Source organism: Crocuta crocuta, unplaced genomic scaffold (assembly GCF_008692635.1).
Source record: "Crocuta crocuta isolate KB4526 unplaced genomic scaffold, BGI_CrCroc_1.0 scaffold140, whole genome shotgun sequence".
Lineage (NCBI taxonomy): Eukaryota > Metazoa > Chordata > Mammalia > Carnivora > Hyaenidae > Crocuta > Crocuta crocuta.
The window spans coordinates 9,199,729-9,227,468 of NW_027527775.1; the positions used below are offsets into that span (position 1 = coordinate 9,199,729).

At 43.2% G+C, this 27,740-nt stretch overlaps 1 protein-coding gene across 10 annotated transcripts in view; it reads left to right on the forward strand.

Moving 5' to 3' along the window:
- Window positions 1-543: 543 nt before the first annotated feature.
- Window positions 544-27,740, forward strand: part of RBPMS (RNA binding protein, mRNA processing factor) — a 174,672-nt gene continuing 147,475 nt past the window's right edge. For all 10 annotated transcript variants that reach the window (XR_013337293.1, XR_013337289.1, XR_013337291.1 and 7 more), the window contains exon 1: window positions 544-694. Coding sequence is in view for 7 of the 10 variants with exons in the window: in XM_077772924.1 (XP_077629050.1) it covers window positions 629-694 (66 nt within the window). In the remaining 3 variants the exon portion in view is untranslated. The remainder of the gene's footprint in view (window positions 695-27,740) is intronic.

Here is a 27,740-nt window from a genome sequence, read left to right on the forward strand (position 1 = left end):
GCGGCGAGAGGAGCCTGAGCTGGGGGGCCCCGTGAAGCTTCACGGGGAGCAACGGCCGGTGCAGGGAGGTTGGGAGGTTTGGGAGGACCCGGCGTTGGAGCGGGGGCGGGGGGCGGTTTGAGCTGTGCCCCGAAAATGCCGGCCCGGAGCGAGCTGCCCCAGGACGTCGCTTGTTCTCTCGCATCCTGTCATCTCAAGCTGCCAACTAGGAAGGGAGGAAATGGGTGGAAGCCGGTACTGAAAAGGAGGGGCAGCCTCAGGGATAGGGGTGCGACTCCCCGCGGGAAGCAAGCCCACGGCAGTAGCCCATCACCCTTCCCTGGCGTCGCGCTGGCCCGNCCGGCGCAGCCCCTCCTCCCGCGGGGGGCTTCTCCGTCCCGCGTCCCGTCCCTCCGGGCTAAAGCCGGCAGCCCTCGTCTAGGGAGGGAGGAGGGGGGAGAAGGAGGAGGAGAGGGAGGAGAGAGGGGAGGGAGGAAAGCGAGAGAAAGGGAGCTGTTTGGATCCCGTACTTCCCAGAGCCTGCCTGGAGCGCGCACNAGCCCCGGCCCCCGGGGAAGGGAAAAGTGGGCGAGCGCGCCCTCGCCCAGCCCCGCGCCCCAGCCCTGCCCGGCGAGGAAGGACCGGGAAGATGAACAACGGCGGCAAAGCCGAGAAGGAGAACAGCCCGAACGAGGCCAACCTTCAGGAGGAAGAGGTACCGAGGGGGCTCGGGGCGGCGGGGGGTACGACCTGGGGCGCCAGCCGCGCGGGCTTTCTCCGGAGAGCGGGCGGCCGGCCCCGGGGCGCTGCAGCCGGAGGTTTGGGAATTGCCCGTGTCCNCCAAACATTGCGTAACTTTAAGTACTTTTTGGAGACTTTTGGAAGTCTAATGCTCAGCTTTGTTTGCGTAGGATTTTAAAAGCGGAATCGAGAGCTAACTCCTGGGTAACCTCCGTTTACTGGGACCCGGAGGGTCAGGACTTCATTCTGCGACCCGGGCTGGAAGTTGTGGGGTGTGTTTGTATGTGTGGTGTAAGGAACTCGGGGGAGAGGTCTCGTTAAGAGACACCTTCTGTTCCCTTGCCCCCCACCCCCCCCTTCAGTGTTAAAAGTTCTCGGTGAAATATCTTTCCAGCTGAGGCATTTTGAATTAATAGATAACTCATCAGCTGCATTCTTCTCTGGTGAGTCAAAGACCCCGAATCTGGGTGATTAGGTTTTGTAAACTTAGGGGCGCTGCGGCTGGGGGGAGCAGAATAAAAGAGTTTAAAACTTTACAATTCACCAAACGATCATCGAGGCTGTTTTAATAGCACATTGACTTCTGAGCGTAAATTTTATGTGGTGCGTCCGTAACAACACTCAAGAGTTGCGGCTGCGGAGCGTTCCTTTGGTAGAAACAACATTCCCTAACTGGGTTTCGGAATCTTGTAGTTAGGATATTGGTCGTATCCTGTTAACGTATCTGCAGGAACAAAGCCATTTATCTGAAGTCCAAGAAACCATATTTTTCGCCTACTTCCTAAGGTCCCACGTAGCTGAGTTCTTAAACGTTCTAAAAAGAACTTGCGTGTAGATGCAAGGAAGTATGCGCGTGGACACGACCTGTAAAGCATTCTTACAAGTATTGGATCCCAGCATATAATAAAGTCTACAGAATGGTGAACTGATTAGGAGGTGGAGATGATTATGGAGACCATGTGTCGCGTACAAACCCGGATTCTGATAGTGAAACCGAAATGTTGGGGAGGATTTAACTTCGTAGGGTAAGCCTCCAGCACTTTGTCCCCTTGTGAAAAGGGAACTTTTAAAATGAAGCCCATGCAAATCAATGCAAGACACAAGATTTTACTCGCGTAGCACAGCTGTATGGGGGCACCCCACCTGATTGCAGTAAGCTGAAAATTGCCTTCACACCTGAGGATAACTGCACATTTTATTATAAACTGTTTTGGCTAGTGTTATTTACGTGCTGCTTCTTTACAACTGCTGATACTCTTCTTTCTCAAAGAGATGGAGACTTAATTGCAAGCTTTAAAAGCTCTCAAACCGGGCTCCTTTGCCGTTTATTTTCCCTACCCCTGAGATAAAACTTAAAAACTGGCCAGTGCGCTTCTCTAAGGATTTGCTGTATCTGATTCACCCAACACCCCAATTACTTCAGATACTTAACACTTTTCACTTAGCTGGGCCATCTGTTTCTAAGGGCACGAATGTTTTATATGGAGAATCATCTTTCTCTGCTCACTCCATCGAGAACACCTGTAAATGGAAAAGTTAACCAGGCACCCCAGAGGCTTTTTGGCTTTTGGGAGGTAGCAAAAAAAGGTTTATATGTTCCCGAACCATAACGTATTTAACTTGATAAAATTTAGAGAAAAGTCCAGTTTTTCTTAGTTAACCCATCTCCGCCTCCCTGCCACCAGGATGGAGGTGTTGGCCTTTTTGTGTGAGGTGCACAAGTACAGAGCCACAGGTGAACTTCGTGTAGTTCCTGTGTCTTCCCTGTTCTGTTGCCCTGAGAATGTTCCTTTCAGGTGGGAATGGCATGTGGCTCTATGACATTTCAGCGAGACAGTTAGAAAGCAAAGTGGAGAGTTCGAAGATTTCAGAACCCAACTCGTACAAGAGGCGCAGTGCAGAGACAGATATGCCATGAAGAGAGAAGGTTTATAATGTTAAAAATTCAGGAAAATAAATAGGCCTTGAATGATCTAGGTAATTTTGCCCAAATTCCCTGTTTTGAGTTTGTTTTGTTTTTGATAAACTCTAACCTCTTTTTTTTTTTTTTCTTTCTAACCCTGAAAGCCACAAGTAAAATAAATATGGTATTTGGTGAGTCCCATTAATGTGCTCAGCATTATACAAAACCACCGCACTGGACCCTTTCCCTGCCCACCCAGCGATCAGCAATTTGTTCTCAAACACATTTGAAAGCCTTGGCTGAGGACTCTAGTAAACAGAACACACACATATAAAATGTATGTACACATAATGACAAGAGGGAAAAATGTGTTGTTTCTGGTGGCCATTGAGATAACTTGGAAAAGCCAAGTCCAATCATCATTAAGAGAAAATAGTTTATTTCCTAGAACAGAAGGGTAATTTAGGCTTTTTCTACCACTTTAGAGAATTCAAGGGTTTTTCTTTCTTTTTTTTTTTTTTTTTTAAATGCATTCCTCTTATCTTCCAGTACATGTTAGCCTGGTTTGAGAGCTTTTAAAGCTTACTCTAAAATAATTGCCAAAGTACGTATTTGGTTCTGACTGTATAGATTGGAGAGTCCAGGATTTTGGAGAATTTTTGCAGCTTTTTGGGGTTGGAAGTTTGAGAACTTGGACACGACATAGACTTCTGCTTTGGATAGTACTTAAAGCTTTGAGGAAAAATTCTTAAGATTTGTCTAGCTGTGAGAGAGTACATCTGGCTTTCTGGATTCTAATGTGCGATACATGTGTGTTTCTCTGCAAGATGTCCCATTACAGAAAAGCCAGTTGTCAAAATCTTACTGGGGTCTGAGATTCGTAAGGCTTATGTATAGGGCCTTAGGTAATTTCTTATATATCGTTTTGCAGTTAATAAAATTCCTAGAATTTGCATCTAATTTTGGATTAAGTTCTATTGTCGTATTGTCTTTAAACACCTTTGGCAGTTTATATGGGACTAGACTTTATTAAAATTAATATATACATAATAGACTGAATTATTTGTCTTGAGTTTTATATAAGACTTTATCTGGCAGTAAATAGAAATTTATGGTCGCTTAACTTTCAAAATAGTCTCTTTTTTTTTTTTTGAAATCCGACAAACTTGTAACTTTTTATTTTTACTTTTATCCAGATCATGTATTTTTTTCAGACTGATCACAAATCCTTTCTAAAAGGTGTTTTATTGAGGCCCTAAGTGTTAAAGAGCAATTTTTCCTTAAATTGATCTGAACTTGTACTTAAAACTGGAAAAGCAAAAAAAACTTGGCGTTTTTGGACTAATGACTGAAAAGATGTTGGGCGGGAATCCTGTAAAGTTCTTTACAAGCTAATCCAAATTTTACCTTTTTTTAATTAAAAATTTTTTTTAACGTTTTATTTATTTTTGAGAGAGACACACACAGAGTGAGCAGGGGAGGGTCAGAGAGAGAGGGAGACATAGAATCTGAAACAGGCTCCAGGCTCTGAGCTGGCTGTCAGCACAGAGCCCGATGCAGGGCTCGAACACATGAGTCAAGTTGTGAGATCATGACCTGAGCCAAAGGAGGATGCTTAACCTACTGAGCCACCTAGGCACCCCTACCTCTTTGCTTTTAAAGTGCTTAATGGAGTGCCTGACTGGCTCAGTCAGAAGAGCTTGGAACCCTTGATACCATGGTCGTGAGTTCGAGCCCCATGTTGGGTGTAGAAATTACTTTAAAAAAAAACCTTAAAAAGAAAGTGCATAATAATCTTGCCCAAATATTGGAGTCATGAAGTAAAATTGTTTCCTCTAATTGGCACACAGAAAGAGTACCATGTCTTGAGTGTGGCAACCTCAGGTTTTCAATTGGGTGTTAAGATTAACCTACATTATGACTTGGGCAAAGTGCAGAATGGTTTTATACAGTTTAACCACCTTGGTGTCTGTGACTCCAAATCGGATCTAGTGCAGCAAACCTGTTTCAGCCCTGGAGTAGGGTTTGGTGATAGTGTTTTAAATGAAAACGCGAAGATTTCCTAATAAAGTGTCACACGAGCATTGTATAGCAAATATGGCATGTGCTTTTGAATTACTGTTTTTCCAGTAGTGGTCTTGAAATTTCCCTCCTACACCCTTGTGCTCTGCTGCAGTCTTATTTGTTTGTTGGGTAGAAGGTTTGATAGGATAGAGATTTGATAGGGTAGAGAGATGGTTTTTGTCAGCTCCGTAATTTTGTGCTTCGAGGACACTGTGTTCAGTGTTGGTGATGAGGCAGTAAAGTGGGCACGTACAGATTGCAGTGGTGATACAAACTGGTGCAGCTTTATGGAGGACTTGGGGGGGGGGGGCGTTCCATGCCAAAGTAATGTTCGTGAATTTGTTACTTCTAATAGTGAACATATAGAGACATAAAGTCTCTTCGATGTCTTATCCCAGGAAATTGCTAAGTAAGTCATGGTGTAACTTCTGAAATTGAATAAGCCATGAAAAGCTGTTTTTAAAGAATACATATGTATATGCAGATACATACTTTTTTTTTTCCTTTGGTGCCTCAAAGCAACAAGTGCATTCTTTCACAGTTCTAGGGGCCAGAAATGTGGAATTAGGTTGTCTGCATTGCTACATTCCCTCTGAAGGCAGTAGGGGAGAAACTGACTTCCAGCTTCTGAGTACATTAAAAAAAATTTTTTTTAAAGTAGGCTTCATGCCCAATGCTGGGCTTGAACTTACAACAATGAGATCCAGACGCTTAACCAACTGAGCCACCCAGGTGCCCCATGTGATGCCAATTTTTAAATGAAAATGCACCAAAACCCTAAAACCCTGAATAGGGAAAAAGCAGAATACCAATAAAGACTATCTGGTGGATTGCAGATAACTTTTATTTACTTGCCAATGCTTTTCTGTGCTTTCTAGGCTTTCTAAAATGAACATGTGAATGAAATTGTAAAAACAACAAAAAACCCAAATGTCTCTTTCCTTGACTATTTCGTTAACTTTTTTTGCCATATCTGTAGGTGTCACAAAACCACTTTATTTTGCTCACAAGCCTTGCTGTGGGAACCCAGAGTCTTCTGTTCCTTGTCGCCTTTCTCTGTAGTGTTTATCTCACTCATTCCTTTTATCCTGGCTCATTTTAGTGATGTTTAGCTGCTCTCCGTGTCCTAACATGCTGTCTTCATCCATCCTGCTACTATACTGCTCGGTCCGCTGATGGGTCCTTGAGTACTGATCTGTTTTCTGTATACAACAGAGTCCAAACCTGACATTGAGGATTGCCCTAATGTCCCCTGTGCTCCGTAAATGATTTGCTTCAACCATCTTCTCCCTCTTGATCTAGCCTGAGCTGCTTTCAAGGCAGGAGCCAAGTTTCAGTCTACATTGTACAGGCTACCATCACCTGAATGTTCCATTCCAGAGAGATGGTTTTCTTAGAATTCCAGCAGGAGTTAACTTTGTACTATTCCTTTAACTCCTTAATCATTCATGTAATTTTTAAAAAAGATCAATGATGGATGTGGGGGGGAGGGGGGGATGGGCATGGAGGAGGGCACTTTGGGGGTGAGCACNTAGTACCGCAATACCAGGTAAATGCCACACCCCACACTTCCACGTATATGCACATAGGATGCTTTATAAATTCCTAGTTTATAAACACGAAATAACCCTCATTGGTAGGGTTGGTGGTCATAACTATGTGTGGGTAAGCTGTTAATAAGCAGCCACTTGTTTAATATTGAGGTCCATTGCCTGCTGGGGGATTTAGGGAAGTTGTGGATGGAGCCGCTGGGGAATCCTACCTCCACCTGCTGTCCACAGCCTCCACCTGAGTGCGTAGGTGAGCGAGCCTCGTACGTCTGACAGCCACCGCGGGCCTGCTTCTTTTGGGGTGCGTTTGGGTTTTCACCATTAGCATTTGGTTTGTGCGGTGGAACTCCATTTGACCTTTTGGACACAGACTTCTGGAAGCTTTGGTTAGGTGGGAGAGCATGGAGCTCCCTGTGTTCCCAGACCAGCCCGCTCTGTGTGACAGCCACTTTGGAATGTTTGTGTTCAGTTTCATTTGGCACCTTAGTGTCTGCCTGGGGGAAGGGGAAAGGGAATGCAAATGTTCCTCTTGAACAGTGCTTGCTTTGGTCAAAGAAAAAACTTAGGAAGGAATGAGGGGAATGAACCTTAATAATAGCTAGAGCAAAAGTGTCTGCAGGCTCAGTGGGCTGGCGGCCAGCTAGGAGCAGGTATTTAAATTGATGCTGTTGAGAGGAGGATGTCTTCCCTTGACGAGTTTATCTGATGTGTGGGGGTAACTTGGATAATGACTCCCTGCACTCACATCCCGGTCTTTAAAGAATACTGGGAGAATATTTGAAACCCCATCAGTGCATTGAGGTAGGGGCAAGGCTCCATCCTGGAGAAGGTTGCAGGTTTGAGCTTATCACAGTTTAGTTGCCTAGGTTGTCTTTTTTTTTTTTTTCCTGCTATAAAAAAAAAATACTGGAATATTTGACTTTCTGAAATTCTTAGAAATCTTTTTCATGCATTCATGCAAGAAGTCCTAACTGCTCACTTCTGCGTATTTACCAGGTAATGGCCACTTTATACGCATACTACATTATTTTACCTGCTCCTGGTGAGATAGATATGATGGTGGTGAATGTTTTCTTATTTAATTTATTTTTAATTTTTTAAGGGTTTATTTCTGAGACAGACGGTATGAGTAGGGGAGGGTCAGAGAGAGAGACAGACACACACAGAATCGGAAGCAGGCTCCAGGCTCTGAGCTAGCGGTCAGCACAGAGCCTGATGCGGGGCTCGAACCCACGAATCGTGAGATCCTGACCTGAGCCGAAGTCGGACACTAAACTGACTGAGCCACCCAGGCGCCCTGGTGAAGGTCTTTTTATAGGGAGGGGACCTTGGGCACAGGTTCTGAGGGTGCCAGGGCCTAGGAGAGCTGGCTTCTGCTGCTCCGCTGCTCCAGGGTGTCGTGGTGCTGGCGGCCGTGGGTAAACCCGTAGAACGAAGCATGGGGTTCAAGTGGAATTAGAGTTGGGAGCACAGTCAACACTGAAGGGGTTGTGTCAGAGGTGACCTGTGAGCTCAGATTCTCAAGATTTTGTGAAATGAGGAAGGGGTTGAGACCGTGGGTGGAAGATCGGCCTGTATGAAGACAGAAGCTTAAAAGAACTTTTGGGGGGAGCAAGCGAGGCATGGCAGGGAGAGGAAGGGTGGTTAAGGATGAAGCTGGAGGCAAGGGAGGCGTTGGTGGGAGAGAAGGTAGAGGAGCCTGCCTTCGCGGCCAGGAAATCGGAATCCACTCTGTGGTTGGAGCTGGCGTTCTGTGCAGCAGGGACCTGGCACCCTGGGACCTTACAGTGGGGAAGGATGCCACGGGGGTTGGAAGAGCTAAGGAATTAGTGAGGCGGGTGCTCCTGTCTCCAGGCAGTGGCTGTTGGTGCGACTCAGCCCAGAGTTGTTCTGAGGCCTCAGTAACTGTCCGCAGAGGGAACGAACACTAGGAGTTTCATTCATGAAGCCTTTTGAGTTTCTCCTTGGACCACCAGCAACACGGTGGCTGTATTTGTTGAAACCGCAGACTGAGTGGTTGAAAGGTGGGGAGGAGGAAGAAAAGGCCATGAGGAGGTGAAGATGGGGTTTGAGGTGCAGAAGAGAGGTCTGTTCTTGACAATTTTCAGAACAGTTCGAGAGTACGTGGCCGGTAATTGAAAAGGGGGGTGACGAGAATGAGCGCATGGAAAAGTGGGAGAGGCGTGGGATTCCGTTTCCTGGGGAACCTTGTAAGGGTGGGCAACTCAAGAGTAAGTGAACAACACCCGAAGGTGTATAAAAACAAAAACTTTGGAGAGAGGAGAGCTGGAAATCCACAGGAAAAATTGAAGCAAAAATTTTAAAGCACTTCTTAATTTAGGGACCTGAAAATGCGTTCTGTATCTGCCTAGGTTCTAGCATAATACTGTTCAGTGTGCTGATCCATCCGAAAGCCTGACTGGGAGGGGAAGCTTAGAAAAATTTAGGCATATATAGTATTTCCCTTACACTTCTCTGTTGTTGTTTGTTTTGGCTTTCAGCAACAGTCTCTGGAAGTCCTTTCCATCTACAATTTGTATTAATTCTGAGGCTTTTACTCCAACTTTTTCCAACCCTGTGCCTCAACTAGAAGGGAAAATCAAGCTACACTAAGATTTGTAGATGGATTTGGGACCTATAGAGAGGCGTGTTTTTATAAGAAAAAATGTCAAGTTCTTTTTTTTTTTTTTTTAACTTTATTGGGTGGGGAGAGTAAAATGAGCCTTCTGGCAGATCCTTGAACTCCCCTCTTCTGTGGGTCATATTTTCGACTGATCCATTTAGTGCTTTCTTAAAAGTTTGCTGCCCTTGCTGCTCACAGCTGAATGTCCACCCATGTAAGAAAGAAAGGTGGTCTGGGAATTTTACGAAAAACCACCATCTGCATTTGTATTTCCCATAGGTTTTAACCCTGCTGTACCCATTATGATGCACGTTAATGTAGAATACTGGAGGAAACCAGGAAATAGCCCTAATAAATGCGAGTCACACCAGGAAGAACGTTCCAAATTCCAGGCTGTAACACAGTATTGTTACACAAATTTAAAATGCTGAAGGAATGCTGAAGCTGCCTCCTTCAGTCCTGTGGGCCCTAGAGATTTTTGAGAAATCCTGGAGCCTGAAAATTGAGGTAACGTCTCACCGATCCATGCAAGTAAGAGACCAGTTTCTACTCTCCACCCCTTTATTTCTGAGTTGATTTTTAAATGACGTTCCCCTGCTCTTCCCGAATCCTTAGTCCACAGGTAGGTGGCCAACATTATCCTAAGAGAAATCCTAGAGATTAAAAAAATGATTCTCCTTGAATCTACAAGATTGTTCTGTGAGAATTTCTCTTCTGCCCACCTATGGGATGGGCAGTGGAGGCCTCTCGGGAGAAGGTACAGCCCAGAAAGTGCTACCTTATTACAGAAGTACCAGAATTTCCATTGTGCGCAGAGGGGAAGTGCTGCGGAAGTGCAATTACTTTACCCAGCATGTGTGAGTTACAGGACTTAAATGTGTGAGTTTCCAAAGAGGCATCTGTTTTTAAATACAGTATCCCTCTAAGCCAACAGGATGTGTTGGGGGCTGGGTAAGGGTCTCTGTCTCTTTCACACTGGACTCACGAGTGTGCGCGTACACACAAACACGTGCACACATGGGCGCACACGCACACACACTTCTGTCCCGTGCCTGTCCAGGGATGCTGGATGACTGGAGACTGAAAACGCTGGTAATTGCTTCGAGCCTTGCTTATCAGCAGGAGGGAATGCGTGAAGTGTTGGAGTCCAGGAGGCCGCCACTAGGCCAAGTCACTGGTCTGATTCTGCCTTTCCTCCCTCCGCTCTAAGCGCCATTCTTTCCCTTCCAGAGCTTCCTAGCTCTTTCCCGGTGATGAGCAAAGGAACTGTTAGAGCTAACGAACGTGGAGATGATTTTTGTTGCAAAAATTTCCTTTTCCGTCTTAATAGGTGTAAGAAAACTGGCGAGTTGATCAGGTGCATATCCAAAGATAATCAAACTTGTAAAAGCCTTTATGGATTTTTTGCACATTCATTAGGCGTTTACGGAGTCGTGCCTACTGTTCTTAAATGCTGTACTTGAACAAACCAAATGAGGTCTTATCATCCCATGGTTTAGGTATAAGAAACTGAGGCTCTTGAGAGATTAAGTAATTTGTGTGCAGTTTTACTGCCAGTGGGTGAGAGCTTAAAATTTTTCCAGTGGTGCACGAGGTTCATGTGATCTGGGCCCTGCTGGTTTCTGACCTCATCTACCAGGAATCACAGCCTCATTCACTATGCTTCAGTTGCTTGGGCCTTATTTAGGTATCTCCTACTTGCCAAACTTGTTCCTGCCTCAGGGCCTTTGTGCCTGCTCTCCTGTCTGCCTGAAAAACCTCTACATTCAGATATTTACAAGGCAGCCACATCGTTGTCATTCATGGAGATCTCCGTTTAGATATTATCCAGAGAAATCTTTGATCTCCAAGTTTAAAGTACCCCACATTCCCCAATCATTATCCTACCGCTCTTTTATTTCCCAGATAGTTCTTAATTACTGATCCTACCTTATGTACTGGTCTTCTCCCCCGTAACGTTACTCCTAGGCAGCAGGGACCTCTGTGTTGTTAAGGCTGTAACTGTGTCTACAACAGTGCCCGGAACTGCCCAATAAATACGTTAAATGACTGGAATACGAACCAGCCAGTCAAACTTGAGGCCTGTGCAGTGTATCATGTAGTCTTAAACATTTTCCACCAGTTCTGAATTACATCTTAATTACTACCTTCAAGACGATCGTTGCTGGATGCCTATCCCCACTTAATTATCAGAAAGTCAGCACCTGCTTTTAAGACAGAAATTGTAAGTTTTTATTTTATTTCCAGCTAGTTAACAGTCTTCTATTAGTTTCTAAGCCAGGAATTTCAGATGATAAGTGATTAGGTCCTTGGTGCAGGGGTATGTAGCGGTTTTGCACACAAAAAGGAATCTTTGCCTTTGTCTAGTTAGAATGGAAACCTAGCACATGATTCCATAGGCCCACTAGTGAGATGTGGGCCTCACATGGAGTGATCAGTAAAAAGTAGGGCAGGATGAATTGGATTCCTGTTCTGCAGTTGTGTCTATGAGGTTGTTAAGGGTTAATGTTAGCAACTCAGGTGGAATTGATTTGGAGATAGACTTAGCACTCTGTCCTTTGACTTAGTCTAACCTCTAGCTCCATGTGCTTTCCTCCTTTTGCTACAAAAGGCATAGCTCAGGATAACCCAGGCTCTAGCTGGACGAATCCAGCCTTTAAGCACCTGTATGGGTTGCCGGGAGGGAACGCCTAATCTGGGCTTTGTGAACCTGTACAGAGGAGGCAGCTTTCAGACACAATATCTACCTACAAGTCAGCCTTCTGGTCTCAAAACTTTTTTTATTCACTGTAAAGCAGAACAGATGACATTTCAGGAAGAAAAAAATAAGTCGTCATTACTTTGGTCATCAGACTGCCAGTTAACTGAGCATACTAATGCACTCAAGAAAGTGCAGGCTGGCCGTTGGATTTATCCCCATTTATGGCATTTATGTCCCAACACTTGACCTTGAGCAAACTTCTTAAATGTAATCATCATCCGTGGTCTATTAGTCTTAGGGACAATAGAAGTCTTTTTATTATTCCTTGACCAAATCGATACTTTCCTATTTTTTAAAAATTTTTTATTTGCTAAGGGACCAAGAGCAAGTGTATAAGCTGGTTGCATTGACATTTAAGCTCCTTTCCCCAGCTAAATTGTGGGGATTGGACAGATAACGCCTGCTGTGCCTGAGAAAAATTGTAACTCCACTCCAGTGTTCTGCTTTATTCCCCTTTGGTTCCTAGAGTCCTGGTTGAGAAGGCAGCAGTGGCTTGCCAGCCCAGCCCCATCAGGGGTGTAGGGGGTGGGCTGCATTGGGGGTGGGGGATTTAAGCCTGAAATTTTGTTTTGCTTTGTTATTGTTTTTTACTAAGAAAATCCATGCTTCCCCTTGAGGAATGGGTGGGAGTTTCTGGGTGTGAGCTAACGGCAGGAAATGACCCTCTCTAAACAAAAGGACTCTTTAAGGCCCATCCTGAGTCTTTGTGTTTTGAGGAGGGGTTATGCAGAAAACCTGAGCTAGGAAATGAATCTCTGCTTTAGCCATCCTCATGGGGGAGGGGTGGAAGGAGAAGATCCCTGGTCTGCTCGCCCTCCTAAGTGTCCCAGACTTCGGGAACGTAGCCACTGTGAGTGCCAGAGCGGTGTAAGAGTAGGGCCTAGGGTGGCTCTTTGGGGATAGTGTTGCTTCATACCCCTGAGAGGCAAGAAGGAGCCAGGTTAGGCAGAATTCCACCCGCTGTGACATTCAGCTTTAATCTGGACTCTTCAAAAACCATTACCAGCAAAATGCAGAAAGACAGAATGAGGAAAGGGAGGAGACCAGATTTTTTATTTTGTAGGAGCTAGGTCTTCGGAAGTAGAAGTGGGTTTATAAATAAAGATTTGAATTACTGTGTTAACTGTTTTCATTTTTCTAAGTCTGAAGGGACGACCCGGTAATAGCTAGTGACTTCTGCCTCTTGACTAACAGGGGATTTGTAATCATTGTCACGTTAGATAGCGGGGGCCCGTGTGAAGAAATATGGGGCAAGGCCCCTGTTTTGGAAGCCTCCGTCACCTAGCTTTAAAGTGACCGCTCATTATACCACGATTTGTACAGCAGTATCCTGAATTTATATTGCTGACAAAGTAGTATGTCTTATCAAAATTATTTTGCCTTTACAAATTCTTGCTGACTTGCTACATTGAACTTCTCTTCCAGGCGCACCATTTTTTTTTTCCAGGAATATAAATCTTCCCACTAATAATTAGAAACACACATTTTGTTGAGAATGGTTTTGTGGTTTAGTTTTCAGAACACAAACGACACACACATCTTTTCAAAGAACATTGGTTACGTTACTATTTTGGGGGCTTTATATTGTTAGCTATATTGTTAGAAAAGCTGTATTTTTAGCTATATGTATTTGGTGGGCACTGGTGTGCTAGGGGTAGAGAGATGGTTTTTTATAGCACCAGATAACGGAATAAGAGAAGGTTCAAGCTGCTACTCTGATCCTGGTGTGAAAGGGCTTTGTTCACGTAACAAATGTTAGAAGACTGTATCTTAATTATGAATTGAGGTGTGTAGTATCGTTTAAAAGAGACCTGGTCACTGTAATTGCAAATTCCGGGGCTTACAGGGAAAAATGACTCTCATGGAGACTTGCAGTGTCTGAGGTATTGGTAGGTTTTCTCATTTTCTTAATACAATAAACTTTTGAGAAAGGTTACTGTTGTGGTGTTACTCATTTGCAGATGTGGGAGATCTATACTGACTTAGAGGTTTTTGGAAGCTTAAATACAATATATACTTGGCATGTGTTTTTCATTTTTAAAGCATCTGCTATTTTCCATTTATTATCTATGGTACCGTCACTTATTTTTACAAAGAAAAGATAAAACTACCAGTGATCATCTACCCCTCTACATGTAAACTGCTTATAAATACGCAACACAGGGCACTGGAATTCTTTGCCTTCAACGGTTTCTGCATCAGCCTTGCAAGCATGGTGACTGAGACTAAACTTTTCCAAGCCGTACTTTCCATAGGTTAGTTCTTAGTATAGATGGATTCAGGAGTGGAGTGTATCAGATTTTGCTGGGTAAAGGAACAGCTTTTTATGTGACTCTTCACATTCCTGCAACGACTTGATAAACCTTGAAGCAAAGTGAAAATGGCCTGACCCAGGGACGTTTGTGCTTTCTTTCCGTGTTCTTGGATGATCAAAGGGAAGTGTCTTGCCCTCTGCAAGACCAGCATCTGTTGCCATTTGGTCATAGTGCACCCATCCTGCTGACTCTGTATCTTAAAAACAAAAACAAAAGTCCGTGGGGAGGGAGCAAAGACTCAAACGCTTATGGGCTTTTGAATATTGTGAATTTCTGATTTGGGCAAATATACATTTGGGAAGTTTTAACTACCAATTTCCCCTTCTCCATTCCCAAAGCCCCACATACCTTTAATCAACATGAAAATTGCTTTTTTATTTTGTTGTATATCATGGGTCATGGTTGTGCAGAGAAATCTATTGGTATGAGCTTATTCTGAAGTCCACAATAAAAGCGTTGCTTTGTTTTTCCTTATTCCTTAATAAAGGCAGATGCAAAGCTTGGATGCTCTTCCATTAGTGTGGGGGCATCTGCGTGGCTCAGTCGGTTGAGTGACTTTGCTCAGGTTGTGATCTCGCAGTTTTTGGGTTCGAGCTCTGGATTGGGCCCTGCACTGACAGTGCAGAACCTGCTGGGGATTCGCTCTGCCCCTGTCCTACTTTCTCTTTTTTTTTTTTTTTCCTCTCTCTCAAAATAAACTTAAAAATCCATTAGTGTGACTTCCACTCTTTCCAGGGCTCTCTGAAGTCTCTCCATAAAACTGATGTGCGTTAGATTTTCCAAACAAATTGCAATCCTATTCGTTGGAAAGACTGCCATGACTACCTCTCCTTCCTCCCCATTGCTAATGGATTAATTTTCAGAAGAAATGTTTCCTATAGGGATGGAATAAAGAGTAAGCATATTGTTCCTTGTAAAGTCCTGAGGTGGTTTGCCTTTGTTGGGAGCACGAGGATATTAATGTAATTTTTCGTCACTGTATTAGAGATTTGTAGTACCCACTTCAGCATTGGGCCACAGGGTAGCTTCAGTGTACAAAAGATTTCCTCTTGGGATATTTTTGCATATTTTGAATCCTGTTACGCACTTAATTCTATTGCTTGTTTTCCCCAACATTCCTCAGAGGAAGGGTAGTAATGTATTGCTTCTATTTTGGAGATTAAAATAAAATAACGGTAATGAATCCATTGGATTTTTAATTTTTTTGGTTTTTAGCATTGAGCTTCCTTCCTAAGACTCCTAAGCCAGTTTGTTCACCTAATTGGATTGCATTGTGTCCCAAGTTTTTTTTTAATTTTATTTTTATTGGAGAATAAATTCCACCCACATTATCATCCCTGCTCTCTTCCTCCCCACCCCCCCAACAGCAAATCAGGTAGGAAAAAAGAACTCCTTTCTCCATAATTAGTTTACTATTTCAGTATGTATTTTTCTTATATCCTTTTTTCACTGTACAGGCATATTCCCCTCTATGTTAACAAAGATGAGATCATACTATGAAAGTGTTTACGTTCTTTTTTTTTTTTGCAACCTCGCATTATGTCATGAACATCTTTGTGTGCCAGTGGGTACATTTCTTCTGCCTCTCTTTTTTCCCCCTGCTGCCTTATTTTTAATTTTTTATACTATGCCATAAGGATGTGCCTTAATATATTTTACCCATTCCTTATGGAGCTTGTTTCCAGCGTTGTGGTATAAACAGTGCTGTACATCCTCCTAGCCGAATCTGTGTGCACTCTTAGGAAATCACGAAGCCTAAACTCTTAGAACTGGAATTTCTGGGTCAAAGGGCATGCATTCTTTTTAAGACATTTGATGTTTATTGCCAAATCTCAGAAACCTTGTACTAATTTATACTCCCACAAAGACTATCAGCAGGCCTCTTTTTTTCCTGCATCCCGTACCCCTGCAGTTTTTAAATGTTTGAAAGGTTGCTTCTCCACTGTGGCGTTTTTCCACGTTTGTGTTGTGTGATTCGTCATTAATATTCCAGTCTGATCTGTACAACACTTGGATGTTACACCTCGATTTAAACAGCAACAAAAAAACCCCACCCCATTTCGAGACCTCTCCCGATTGTTTCTCCTACAGCTGCAGGCACTAAAATAAAATGCTTCATATCTGGAGCTGTCCTTCTTGAGTTCAGTTGAACACATTGAAAAGTATTGATTTTGTGACCTTTGTGTATTAGGTCCTTGATTGCTGGCTATAAACTTCTGTGTGCATGTATGCAGACTTTCACTGCATCACTTCCAGCATTTTTCAGGTGAACCAGTAACACCGCCAGTTAAAAACGGAGTTGTAAGATGCATCTCATTACGTTGTGGAAACCCTGTTTCTCAGAACTGGTAGATCTGACCTGTCTCTGTCTCTGCTTTTCTGACCGTGTCGGGGGGAGGCGGGGGGTGGTGCTCTGGAGGATGGAGATACTCTTGGACATAATGGGAAGTTTGATGTTTTGGAGGACAGCTAACTGATGACCTCCGTGGAAGGAGCTTTTTATCAAGTTAAAACCATGTCTTTTATTAGGTGTGGACTGTGCAGTGCGTCTGCTGGAGTGAATGTTTTTCCTCCTCTCCTAGTTGAGGAGGGTCTGGAGCTCCAGTGTCTAAGTTGCTCCAAGTATTCCTCGGTTCAAGTGACCATCAGGGCACCTCCTTCTTCCCACAGGGGCGGTTTTCACTTTGGGTGCCCACAACGTAGCCAGAGCCAAAGCACTGAAGAGCAAAACTAAGGGCTCCCTGTACAGGCAGGGCAACCTCGGCCCACAAGGCCTCTTTAATTGTTAACAGAACATTCCTGCGGAGCACACACCCTCCACCAAGCCTACACACATGTTCTTAGTGTGACTCTAGGAAAGGAGCAGATGTAATGGAAACCTCAGTCTTGACTCATCCTGACTCTTACATATGAATGGAATTTGCATCTCATTTAGCGCTTAATCTAACGGTCTTTCAGGGTAAATTCCCATGGAGGTCATGAAACACTGAATTTATATGCATGTAATGCCTTTCTCAAAGGAGCTGGAAAGTCTTTTGCAAATAAAAACGTGCCGCCTTTTCCTGGCCGCCTTGATTTCAGTTGACAGCTGGCGAAGGAGTCGGTGAAGGGAACATTGTTCAGTGAAGAGGTTCATCTCCCCTGGGGTACAGTCATTAGTCCTGGTTGAAGACCGGCCTTGAACCCAGTGTTGTACTGGCCGTTCAGTGGGGATGAAGAAGGGTTCCCGAGAAGCAGTTTTCCTGCCGACTTCCTTTCCTACTTGGAAAGACCTAGTCAACACAGAAAAACAATGGGAAAATACGAGTTCCTATATAAATTGACAAGTTGAGTAATACAGACTGGGCTTAGAAATTCAAAGAGATCAGTGTGGATGAGAGAGAGTAAAACAAGCTTTGTGGAAGAAAGAGCTGAGCCTTAATGACCTGGCATTGAATAGGTAGGCATTGAATAGCTTGAAATAGGTAGAAACGGGCACTGAACTGGGGTAGGAATCACCATGTATGTTTGCAGGTAGGAATGAATGTGGGTGTATTTACATGGCAAGGAGGAATCTTACTGGCTGTTAATTTTTAATGAATAATTGAATGATAAAGATCAGGATATTATAAAGAACTTGTATTTGTCAGTTGTCCTTGGCTTCCCCAGCCATGCCTGTTCCATAGATGATAGATCTACGACCTGCAGAACCCACTGCCAATATCCTAAGTGTTTTTTTTTTTTTTTTTAACTAGGCTTAGAACAGACTGTCCTCTTTGACTATTTTGCCTTTCACTTCCTTGATGCAGCTATTTACTCCATGACCCTACTTGTTTCTTTTTGTCTTCGTACTGCTATTCAGGATAGCATGGCAGCTTATCCGTCATAGTGGGTCTTGGCTTTAGAAACCAAATGTGTAATTCCTAGGTGAGTCATTCCACAGATACTGACCTCCTGTACTGAACCCTGGTGATATAGTGGGGAGCAGACATTGTCCTTGACTTTCTGGAACTTTGAGGTGGGGAAGTGTGTATTGTACAAATAAAAGCACAAGTAGATCACAAATTGGTAAGTGCTATAAAGAAGCATAGCAGAGCTGACTGGGAGGCTGAGTCAATGATCTGATAGGTTCATGGGTTTGAGCCCTACGTTGGGCTCTGTGCCGACAGGTCAGAGCCTGGAGTTTGCTTCGGATTCTGTATCTCCCTCTCTGCCCCTCCCTTGCTCTGTCTCTTTCTCTCAAAAATACTAAATAAAACTAAACATAAGTGATGTGAGCATTATAGTTGGGTAACAAGGGGACCTTGTTTACTTCTAGACCTTGCTCACATCACTACTTGTATTTAGTTTTTACTCTGTCATGTGGGTGCCAGCCACCGTTATTTCTTATGTACAAGCGAGGACCTGAGGCTCAGAGAGAGGTGAATAACTTGTTCTAGGTCACTAATAAATCCCAAAGCCTGGATTTGAAGCTACAGCAGTTAGTTCAAAATCTGTCCTTTTATGCTGAACTTCATTGCCAGCCTGGAAGGAATATTCTTCAGAGAAGTATATTCCAAAGAGGTCAAGAGGTCTCTTGAACCTAGTGCCTCTTAGGATTCTGCTTTCACAGAGGAATTTGAGATACGGGACTTGCCCAGATCCTCAGTGATCAGTAATGTGGCAACTTATTTTCCAGGCCGTGAGTCACCCAGTTGTACGTAACGCCTCTGGTTCCAGAATATCTGGGTTGCTGTGGACTTCACGCCATAATCTTTCCCACCTTTTCCATCCCCTTGTCTGGACTCTAAATTACACTCCTAGCCTTCAGTGCCTTCCTCTCATCCCTAGTCCATTCAACACTCATGGCAGATGATTCTTCCAAACGCAATATTCTGTAGATCAACTAGCATCTGAAAACATTTGCAAATTCCTTGATCAAAACGGTTTGATGTATGTGAAAGTGCTCTGAAGACTGGACAGCTCTGGCCATCACCATCTTTCTTGTCCTTAGCGGGTAAGATCCAGATTTCTTTCTCGTGGACGTTGAAAGCTCCCCATGCTCAGGCCCTTCCCTGCATTTGCAAACTTGTCTGCTTTCTGTCTCTGTGCAGAGCTTCTCAGCCTCCAACCCAGCAGCTAGTCTAGTGTTCTTTTTTAATAACTGTTGAGGTACAGTTCACAGCTTAAAATGCATCCTTAATTCAGTAAGGGTTTGGTGCATTCAGAGTTGTGTAACCATCATGACTCTAAGGACATTTTTCCTCCCCTCATCCAAGGAAAAAAAACAAAACACCCAAACCTGTGTTCAATAACCCCGCCTCCCAGCCCCTGGCAACTGCAAATCTACTTTTGTCTCCATTGATTTGCCTATTTATGGACATTTTATACAGATAGAATAATACAGTAGGTGTCCTTTCAGGTCCCACTTATTTCACTTAACATGATATTTTAGGGTTCATGTTGTGGCATGAATTGGCGCTTTTTTTTGGTTTTGGTTTTTTAAAGAAATCTCTATGCCCTGTGGGCTTGAACTCATGGCCCAGGGATCAGGAGTTAGGTGTCCTACTGACCGAGCAAGCCAGGTGCCTCGACTACTTTGTTCCTTTTTATGGCTGAATAATCGTATTTTCTTTGTATGGCTGTATGCCACATTTATTCATTCATCAGTTGATGACCATTTAAGTTGTTGCCACCTTTTGGGTGCTGTGTTTCTTACAAAGGTGTTCTACCTGCAAGTCCCTGATCTTCTAGTGCCTAAAGTGCGCTCTTCCAGCCTCTCCATGCACTTGTATTATACTTTTTTTCTTCCAGGCTTACCCTGTGGGTTTTCCCTTCCATAGGATGATTATGTCGGTCTCTGACTTAGCTACTGAATGTGCTACCTACTGTATGTACTTCTTTCCTGTGTATCTATGTCTGTTTGGATGTTGAGCTCATTTCTTTAAGACTATTCAGCAAATACATATTGAGCACTGGCTTTGTGCTGGACACACAGTAGGCAGTGGGGGGATGATCAGCGAACAAAGCTAAGGGTCTTCTATTGTGTAGACTTTAGATTTTAGCAGAGATTACATTTTAGGTGATCTTAAAAATGTATATGCCCGCACATGCACACATAAAATTGTACTCTTGTATATTTCCGGCACCTGGCCACAAGATGTCATATAGTTTAGATTGTCAGGGAACATTTGATTGCAATTGCATTGAAATTTTCTTAACTAAAATAATCAAGGCCACTTAATCCCCTCCAACCTGTATAGTGGTCTTATTACAGGCACTATAATCACAGTTGCCAAATATATTCGTGAAGGTAAAGAGATGGATGTTAAGTTTCCCCCTTGGAGGTTGAAAACCAACTGGGAAAGCAAGTCTCCTATCTTCTTACATGCCATGTCTTTACTCCGTGCGTGTGTCTTTTCCTAGGTTGTTCAAGTAGGAGTCTTAATTACTGTATTTTTGAGGGGGGAAGAGCAGAGAGAGCGAGCGAGCAAGAACCCAAAGTGGGCTCTGTACTGTCAGCGCAGAGCCCCATGCTGGCCTCCAGCTCAAGAACCTTGAGACCATGAGACCATGACCTGTGCTGAAACCAATAGTCAGATGCTTAACTGACTGAGCCACCCAGGCGCCCCAGGAGTTTTATTTATTCTAAGGATTGGAATCTTCTGGAGACCCTGTGGGAGGTAGAGGAGGGAAGGTGGAGACTTTCTCACTGTCAAAGTTGAAAAGTCTTCCTCTTTCTGTTCATTAGTAGGAAAGCGTTTACTCCATTCCTGACACAACTTGAGGTGTGCCTGAACCTGGTACCTGAGGAGAGCTGCCAGCTCCTTACCCATTTGGGCATAATTAACTGTAGTCAGTCAGGTATCTATCTTCTCCAGTCTCTTGGAAATGCTACTAGTCGGGCTCTCCCAGAATACTGTGAGAACTAACGAGTTAATATTTGTAGAGGCCTGTGGAAATGTTAAGTGCTCAGTGTTGTTCTTATCTTCTCCCTGAGCACGGTTGCCTTATAAGGCTGTCCACTGGGCCCCGGGACTTCTGTTGGGGAGTTGGGCCAGCCTGTGAGGCTACATGACTGTGGCAGTCCAGGACCTTGTTCCCGGAATGGGTTCAGATTTCCTATTTTAATACTGGCGATACCACTTTTTGCTAATTGCTAGTCAGGCTCTCACAAGTACTTTCCTTCCACTTTGTTGCATCTATTTTTAGCACCCCATCTCTGATTCTTTGCCTCTGAAAACCAAGTATAGTAAAATCCACTCGAACAAAATAATCCAAAGTTCTTAAATTTTCTGGAAAGGTAAGCTTCTTATCCCAAGAATTACTTGGAAGTAAATTCATTCTCTTTTAAATGCTGTACCTAAAAAAGAAATGACAGGGGTGCCTGGCTGACTCTGTCAGTAGAGTACACGTGACCCTTGATCCTCGGGGTGGGGAGTCTGAGTCCTGTGTTGAGGGTAGAGTTTACTTCATTTATTTATTTTTTTAAATATTTTATTTATTTTTGAGAGAGAAAGAGAGTGTGAGAAGGGGAGGGTCAGAGAGAGAGGGAGACACAGAATCCGAAGACAGGCTCCAGGCTCTGAGCTGGCTGTCAGCACAGATCCCAATGCGGGGCTCGAACCCACGAACCGTGAGATCATGACCTGAGCTGAAGTTGACCGCCCAACTGACTGAGCCACCCAGGCGCCCCGAGTTTACTTCATTTAAAACAAAACAACGTCCAGGTGGCTCAGTTAGTTGAGTGTCCAGCTCTTGGTTTCATCTCAGGTCATGATCGCAGGGTCGTTGGATTGAGACCCACATCAGGCTCCACACCCTGGAGGCTGCTTTGGGATTTTCACTCTATCCCCTCCTCTGCCCTTTTCCTCCACTCGCTCGTGCACTCACTGTCTCTAAAATAAAAATTATAAAAACCTGTAAAATATGCCAAAATGGTGTTGTGGGTCAAGAAAGATGGGTAGAAGGTTAGACTATTACTTCTTACATCCTTTTTGACCTCTAGATATATCTTGGTCATACCCCCCCTTTTTTTTTTTTTTTTTGTGTCATTAGAATGACAAGTCATTGGTTACTAACTATGCTGACTCAGTGGACTACCCTCATCTTCATTAATGATACACTTCTGCTTGCTGGGGCAGGTACCTTGTATATAAACACAAGTCCTTTTTAGAGGCAATAAACAAACATTTCTTGTGAGCCTTGCACCTCCCGTATCTGAGTGAGTGTTTATAGGCAATCTCTTGTTTATAGGAAATGGTGCAGAGTTGGGGAAGTTCAGCATTAGTTGTGGGAAGTGGGACAAAGTAGGCAGGGTCTGTGACTGGTTAGCTCATTTGATCAGAACAATATGCTAATGAACCCAGGGTCACTGGACCCATGGGTGTGTAGGCCAGCCAGCTCTGCTGGGATTCTAGACCTTGGCCAGGAGGCCGAGCAATGTGTGTCACTGGTCATGAAGCTGGAGCAGATAGATCACCAGACCCAGAAAAGGAACTCAAAACACATGTCCTGTGGATTGTAGACTGTAGCTCTTTTTTTTCCTTCTCAAGTTTATTTGAGAGAGGTAGAATCCCAGGCAGGCTTGCACTGTCAACCCAGAGCCCCATACGGGGCTCTAGCTCAGGAACAGGAATGGTGAGCTTTTGACGTGAGCCGAAATTAAGAGTCAGATGCTTAACTGGGGCCCCAACTATAGCTCTTTAATTCATGGAGATACTATAGCAGACATTTTACACAGTTTTTCTTAAAAATTTTTTTTTTCTGTGTGGCTCAGTTGGTTGACTGCTGATTTCCGCCCAGGTTATGATCTCTCAGTTCAAGCCCCTCATTGGGTTCTGGGCTGACAGCTCAGAGCCTGGAGCCTGCTTTGGATTCTGTGTCTCCCTCTCTCTCTGCCCCTCCCTCGTTCATCTCTCTCTCTCTCTCTCTCTCTCTCTCTCTCTCTCTCAAAAATAAAAAAAACAAAAATTAAAAAAAAAACTAATACGTGTATATTAAGCATCCTAGGAAAATAGAGTAAAATATAAGAAACAGAAATTGCCTGTCATCCCATGACTGACAGGTTTGATTTTTGGATTTTTTTTTTCTGTTCTTAACGTTCTTTCCTTGGCTTCCATGATTCTGTGGACTTTTCGCTACCTCTGTGCCCCTGCTTCTACTTCTCCTTTTCATCTTTTTTCATTGATTGGGTCCTTAAATGATAGCATTCTTCAGAACTTCAGTCCTGTGACTTTATTTATTACCCTGCATACCCATGGAGGATGTCCTTTGTCCCAGAGTTCTGCCCTGAGCTTCACAATCAGACACCCAGGTGTCCGTACCACCTCCAGTTGGCTGTCTCTTATACAGTCTAATAAACTCCGCATCCGGGACCTGTGATGTCATTGTCGTCCTCCTCAAAGCTCCTCTGTTCCACCTGTCACTCTTGAGCCAGTTTCCCGCCTCTTCCGTTTCCCTCCCTAAATAGTCCATCACCAAACATAATAATTGTGCCTCCGCCAAATCTGCTAACTTCTCTCCATCTTTCTCCCTTACCATTCCATTCAGGCTACTGACAAAACTTTCTGCGCTGCTACACCGGCTGTGCCTCCCTATGGTCCTAGCTCTTCAGGACAGTCAGGGTAACCTTTCAAAAAACGAAAATGTGTCCTGTCGTTCTGCTTAAAACCGTTGGCGCCCCCTTGCCAGATCGCCGCCTCTGCAACACTTTGTCCTGCAGGCTGGGCTTTTGTCCTCCTGAACTTCATTCACTTCTCTAATAACGTGCCATCTTACTTGTTCACTTACTTGGTAAGCATCTTTATCACTTACCGTGTCGGAAGCTAGGTTCTGGGAACAGGCTTCAGGGAGATGGGGAGAGATCAAGACCGGTCTGGGAGTGGGCCTGGCTGGGAGGCTGTGATGGCTTGGTCTTGGAGAAAACCTGGGCTAGGACTGTGCGGTTAACTGCTTGACGTGTTCGATGGCAGTGTGTGTAGACACTGCCTTGCTGGTTGTTTGGCGTGTGGATGTCCTACGTCCTGAAGTATTTAGTATTTCAGCTTGCTTGTCCGCTAGACTTTGAAGGATGGCCCCTTTGTAGAACTCTGCATGAAGCACATTGTACAGAGGGGGAGAGCATCTGATTTCTTCATCTAAAATGAGTGCTGCTGGGATTTGTCAGTTTGGTTTTGTGTCTTCTACTTAAAATTACTGTGTGTAGGGCTAAATTTAAATTGAACACAATGAATCCCTTCTGTAAGATTTCAAGCCCGGTTACGTTGTAATGTGGGATTTTCAGAGTTGGGAAATCCCAGTGAGCCAGGACATAGAGATGTCTGGATATACTGGTGACTTGAGAGTTGGAAGAGTTGCATAGATAGTAGCCATGTCCCCTCCTTCATTTTGGGTTTGTTTTGTATCATCGTCCAGCTAAACTAAACAAAATGATAAAGGGTGCACAAGGGCCTCCATTAGTGTAGTCAGTGTTTGTGTAAATGTTAATCCCTAGGAAATAGGATGTTCTTTGCTCTTAGAGATCCACTCATCTACCCTCCTTCTGCCCTCTTGATGTTTTCCATTTATTGTTTTTCTTTTGTTGGGGGAAGCTTGCGCTTCAAAAGAACACCTAGATCTTTTTGCCTTATCTAAGAATAACCGTAAAATCTTGTTCGTGATCACTGAAGAGTCTGTTAAAATGTTGAGATATTTTATTTTCATAGAACAAAAATGAGCACGTTGACTGAGTGTTTAAGCTTCTACCAGAATGTTTGGAACTGTTGGATACCATCACTGTTTTCTTTCTCACTGTGCATGGCACAGCGAATCTTCACTACTCTGTATAACCGATAACTGGTTATCAGAAGCTGAAATCAACAGACTCCTCAGAACACCTGTTTCTCATAAACTTAGAAAGTTGCAAAGAACTGTAAATACCATGGCTCCTCATTTTTCTGTTAAAAAGAATTACAAAGTAATACTTGTAATTTAAGATACAAAAATAAAGATCCATGCAGCAAATAACTTTGTCCTCAGTCTCCCGTCCTCATCCTCTTGCAGAAGTATAATCAGGGTTCATGTTTTAATATGCATCTTTATCTGCATTTAGATGCAGATAAAAATGTTTTCTGACATGCAGTACATGATTTGCTTCCTCTTCCTATTTTAACTCGACAGTAAATCTTACATCTTCCATATCAGCGTATAGTAGTAGTAGCTCGTTCTTAATAGCTGTATGGTATTTCATTGTACCATAATTTAACTCCTGCTGACTGACATTTGAGCTGTTTCTAGTGTTTTTGTTGTTACTAGTATTTGCAGGAAGCATCTTTGTATAAAGATACAGGTGTGAGGTATTTCTAATAAAGTAGAATTGTATTTTATGCATTGTTAGAATTTAACCATACATACTTTTACATAACTAAAAACCTAAAATTTGGGGAGCCCGGGTAGCTCAGTTGGTTAAGTCCAACTTCTGCTTTTGGCTCAGGTCCTTATCTCATGGTTCATGAGATTGAGCCCTACATTGGGCTCTGTGCTGCTTACCACAGAGCCTGCTTGGGATTCTCTCTCCTCTGTCCCTTCCCTGCTCATTTTTTCAATAAGTAAATGTTAACAAAAATGAAATTTTATTTTGTCCATGTGTTCTTTAGGACATGTGCTACATCAGTAAATATAAATTCTATTTGTATATTACGCATATTTGAGTAAACAAACTACGTATACTTGAACAGTTTATGGGATTAAGGATTTTTTAAATCATAAGGCATCGTATAATTTTTAATTCTGGAACTGGAGTATAAAGTAAAGATTCCTAGAAATTTCTGGATGAATTATGTGTGTTTAATTTTTTGATAATGCTGAATTGCCTTAAAAAGACTTACCAAATTATAATTCCATGTGGAGCATTAATTTTTCCATATGCTTTCCAACATTAGATATTCTGTATCCTCTTTTGCAATCATTGGCTGAAAAACATTTTATTTCAATTTGTATTAATGAAGTTACCATTTTAATACATTTATCAGTTTTTAGTTTTTTAAACAATTTGGTTATTGATATTTTTCTATTAGGGTTGTATTCATTGATTTTTAGTCAGTCTTTACTGTAAACCATGTCTAAGACCAGTACAATGGAAAAATTTTCCTGGTTATTTGCAGGTCTTTCAAGGATAGGCCCAAGCTGTCATTGTTGCTGTCAGTGTGACTATGTGCTTAAAAATCCAAGGTTATCAATTGGGAAAGAAAAATATAACTAATAAACTTAAGTAAGATGGCCAGACAAGATAAACACAAAATCACAGGAAAGCAGCGTACCAGCCTAATCAGTTAGAAAGACAGTATTTTGGGGGGCAAAATAAGGAATACTATACACTGACGGACATAAAAGACTTGAGTAAATGAAAATGAAGTCTCTACTCCTGGATGGTATTCTAAAGTTGTCCATTTCTTCCACATTCACAAATTAAATACAATTCCAATAAAACTTTGAAAATACGTTTAAAAGTTGTTGACAAACTATTTCTAAAGTTCAGCTGGATTTATAAATGTATATAAAGCCAAGAAAATCTTGAAAAAAGAACAATGAAGGGGAGCTTTCCTCACCAAATATCAAAGACCAGTTAAAAATGTTCTAAAATTGTATAATAATAGTAAAGAAGTATAATATCCTAGTTGAAAGAGACCAATCACTAATTGAAATCGAAGACCAGAAAGGTATGAAATGGCAGACTTAAGGTCCTAGAGATAGACAGGGAAATTTTTCATGAAGTATAAAAGGATTTTTCAGGTTTTGAACTGATTGTGGGTCCAACTTTTAGCAAAACTCCTTTGGGGGATTTTTTTGTTTTGTCAACTAAAAAGGTAGTGTATTGGGGCNAATCTCACTCTTTGTGAGTTTTCAGCCCCATGATGGGCTCTGTGCTGACAGCTCAGAGCCTGGAGTCTGCTTTGGATTCTGGATCTCCCTCTTACTCTGCCTCATCACCTGCTCGCATGCGCTTGCGTGTGCTCTGAAATAGCTCTGAAATAAACATTAAATAGATAAATAAAATGTACTTCGGGAAAATTAAGCACTCAGGCAATGACCTTATGGACTTCAACAAAGCTTGAATAAAAGTTAGAAAAGGAAAACTCATGCAAGTCTGTCAAGTCTTCTGTGGGTTTCATATTCTGGCATTTTCTTTTTTTTTTTTAACGTTTATTTCTGGGAGAGTGAGAGACAGCATGAACAGGGGAGGGTCAGACAGAGGGAGACACAGAATCTGAAGCAGGCTCCAGGCTCTGAGCTGGCTGTGAGCACAGAGCCCGCCGTGGGGCCCGAACCCACGAACCCGGAGATCATGACCTGAGCCAAAGTTGGACGCTTAACCGTCTGAGCCACCCAGGCGCCCCTCTGGCATTTTCTCTGACTGAATAGTTCAGCCAGGGAGGTGAAGAAAGTCCTGGGGCTTATCTAGGAACTGCAGGAAGGAAAGCTTTAGAAACTGGCAATCGGGTGCATGGGGTGGGGCACAGTTGGTTGGGAGTCCAACTCGATTTGGGCTCAGGTCCTGATCCCCGTCAAGGTCACGGGCTCATGCCCCACATCAGGCTCTGCACGGAGCGTGGAGCCTCTCTCTTCCTTGCATGCACACTCTGTCTAAAATTTAAAACTTTTTTTAAGAAACTTGGAATCAATTGACAGTCTAGTTAGTATTTTTAGTGATCTTGTAAGTTAAAGGTTAGTATTAAAATACTGGTGTGAAGTCCTGAAAATGGCCAGGTTTTTCCAATGCTTTACGTTTGTGTTGTGAAGATGAGTAGAAAGTATACACATGGGAGGGGATTTAAGTTTGTAATTGTGCAAAAAATTTTGGCACTTT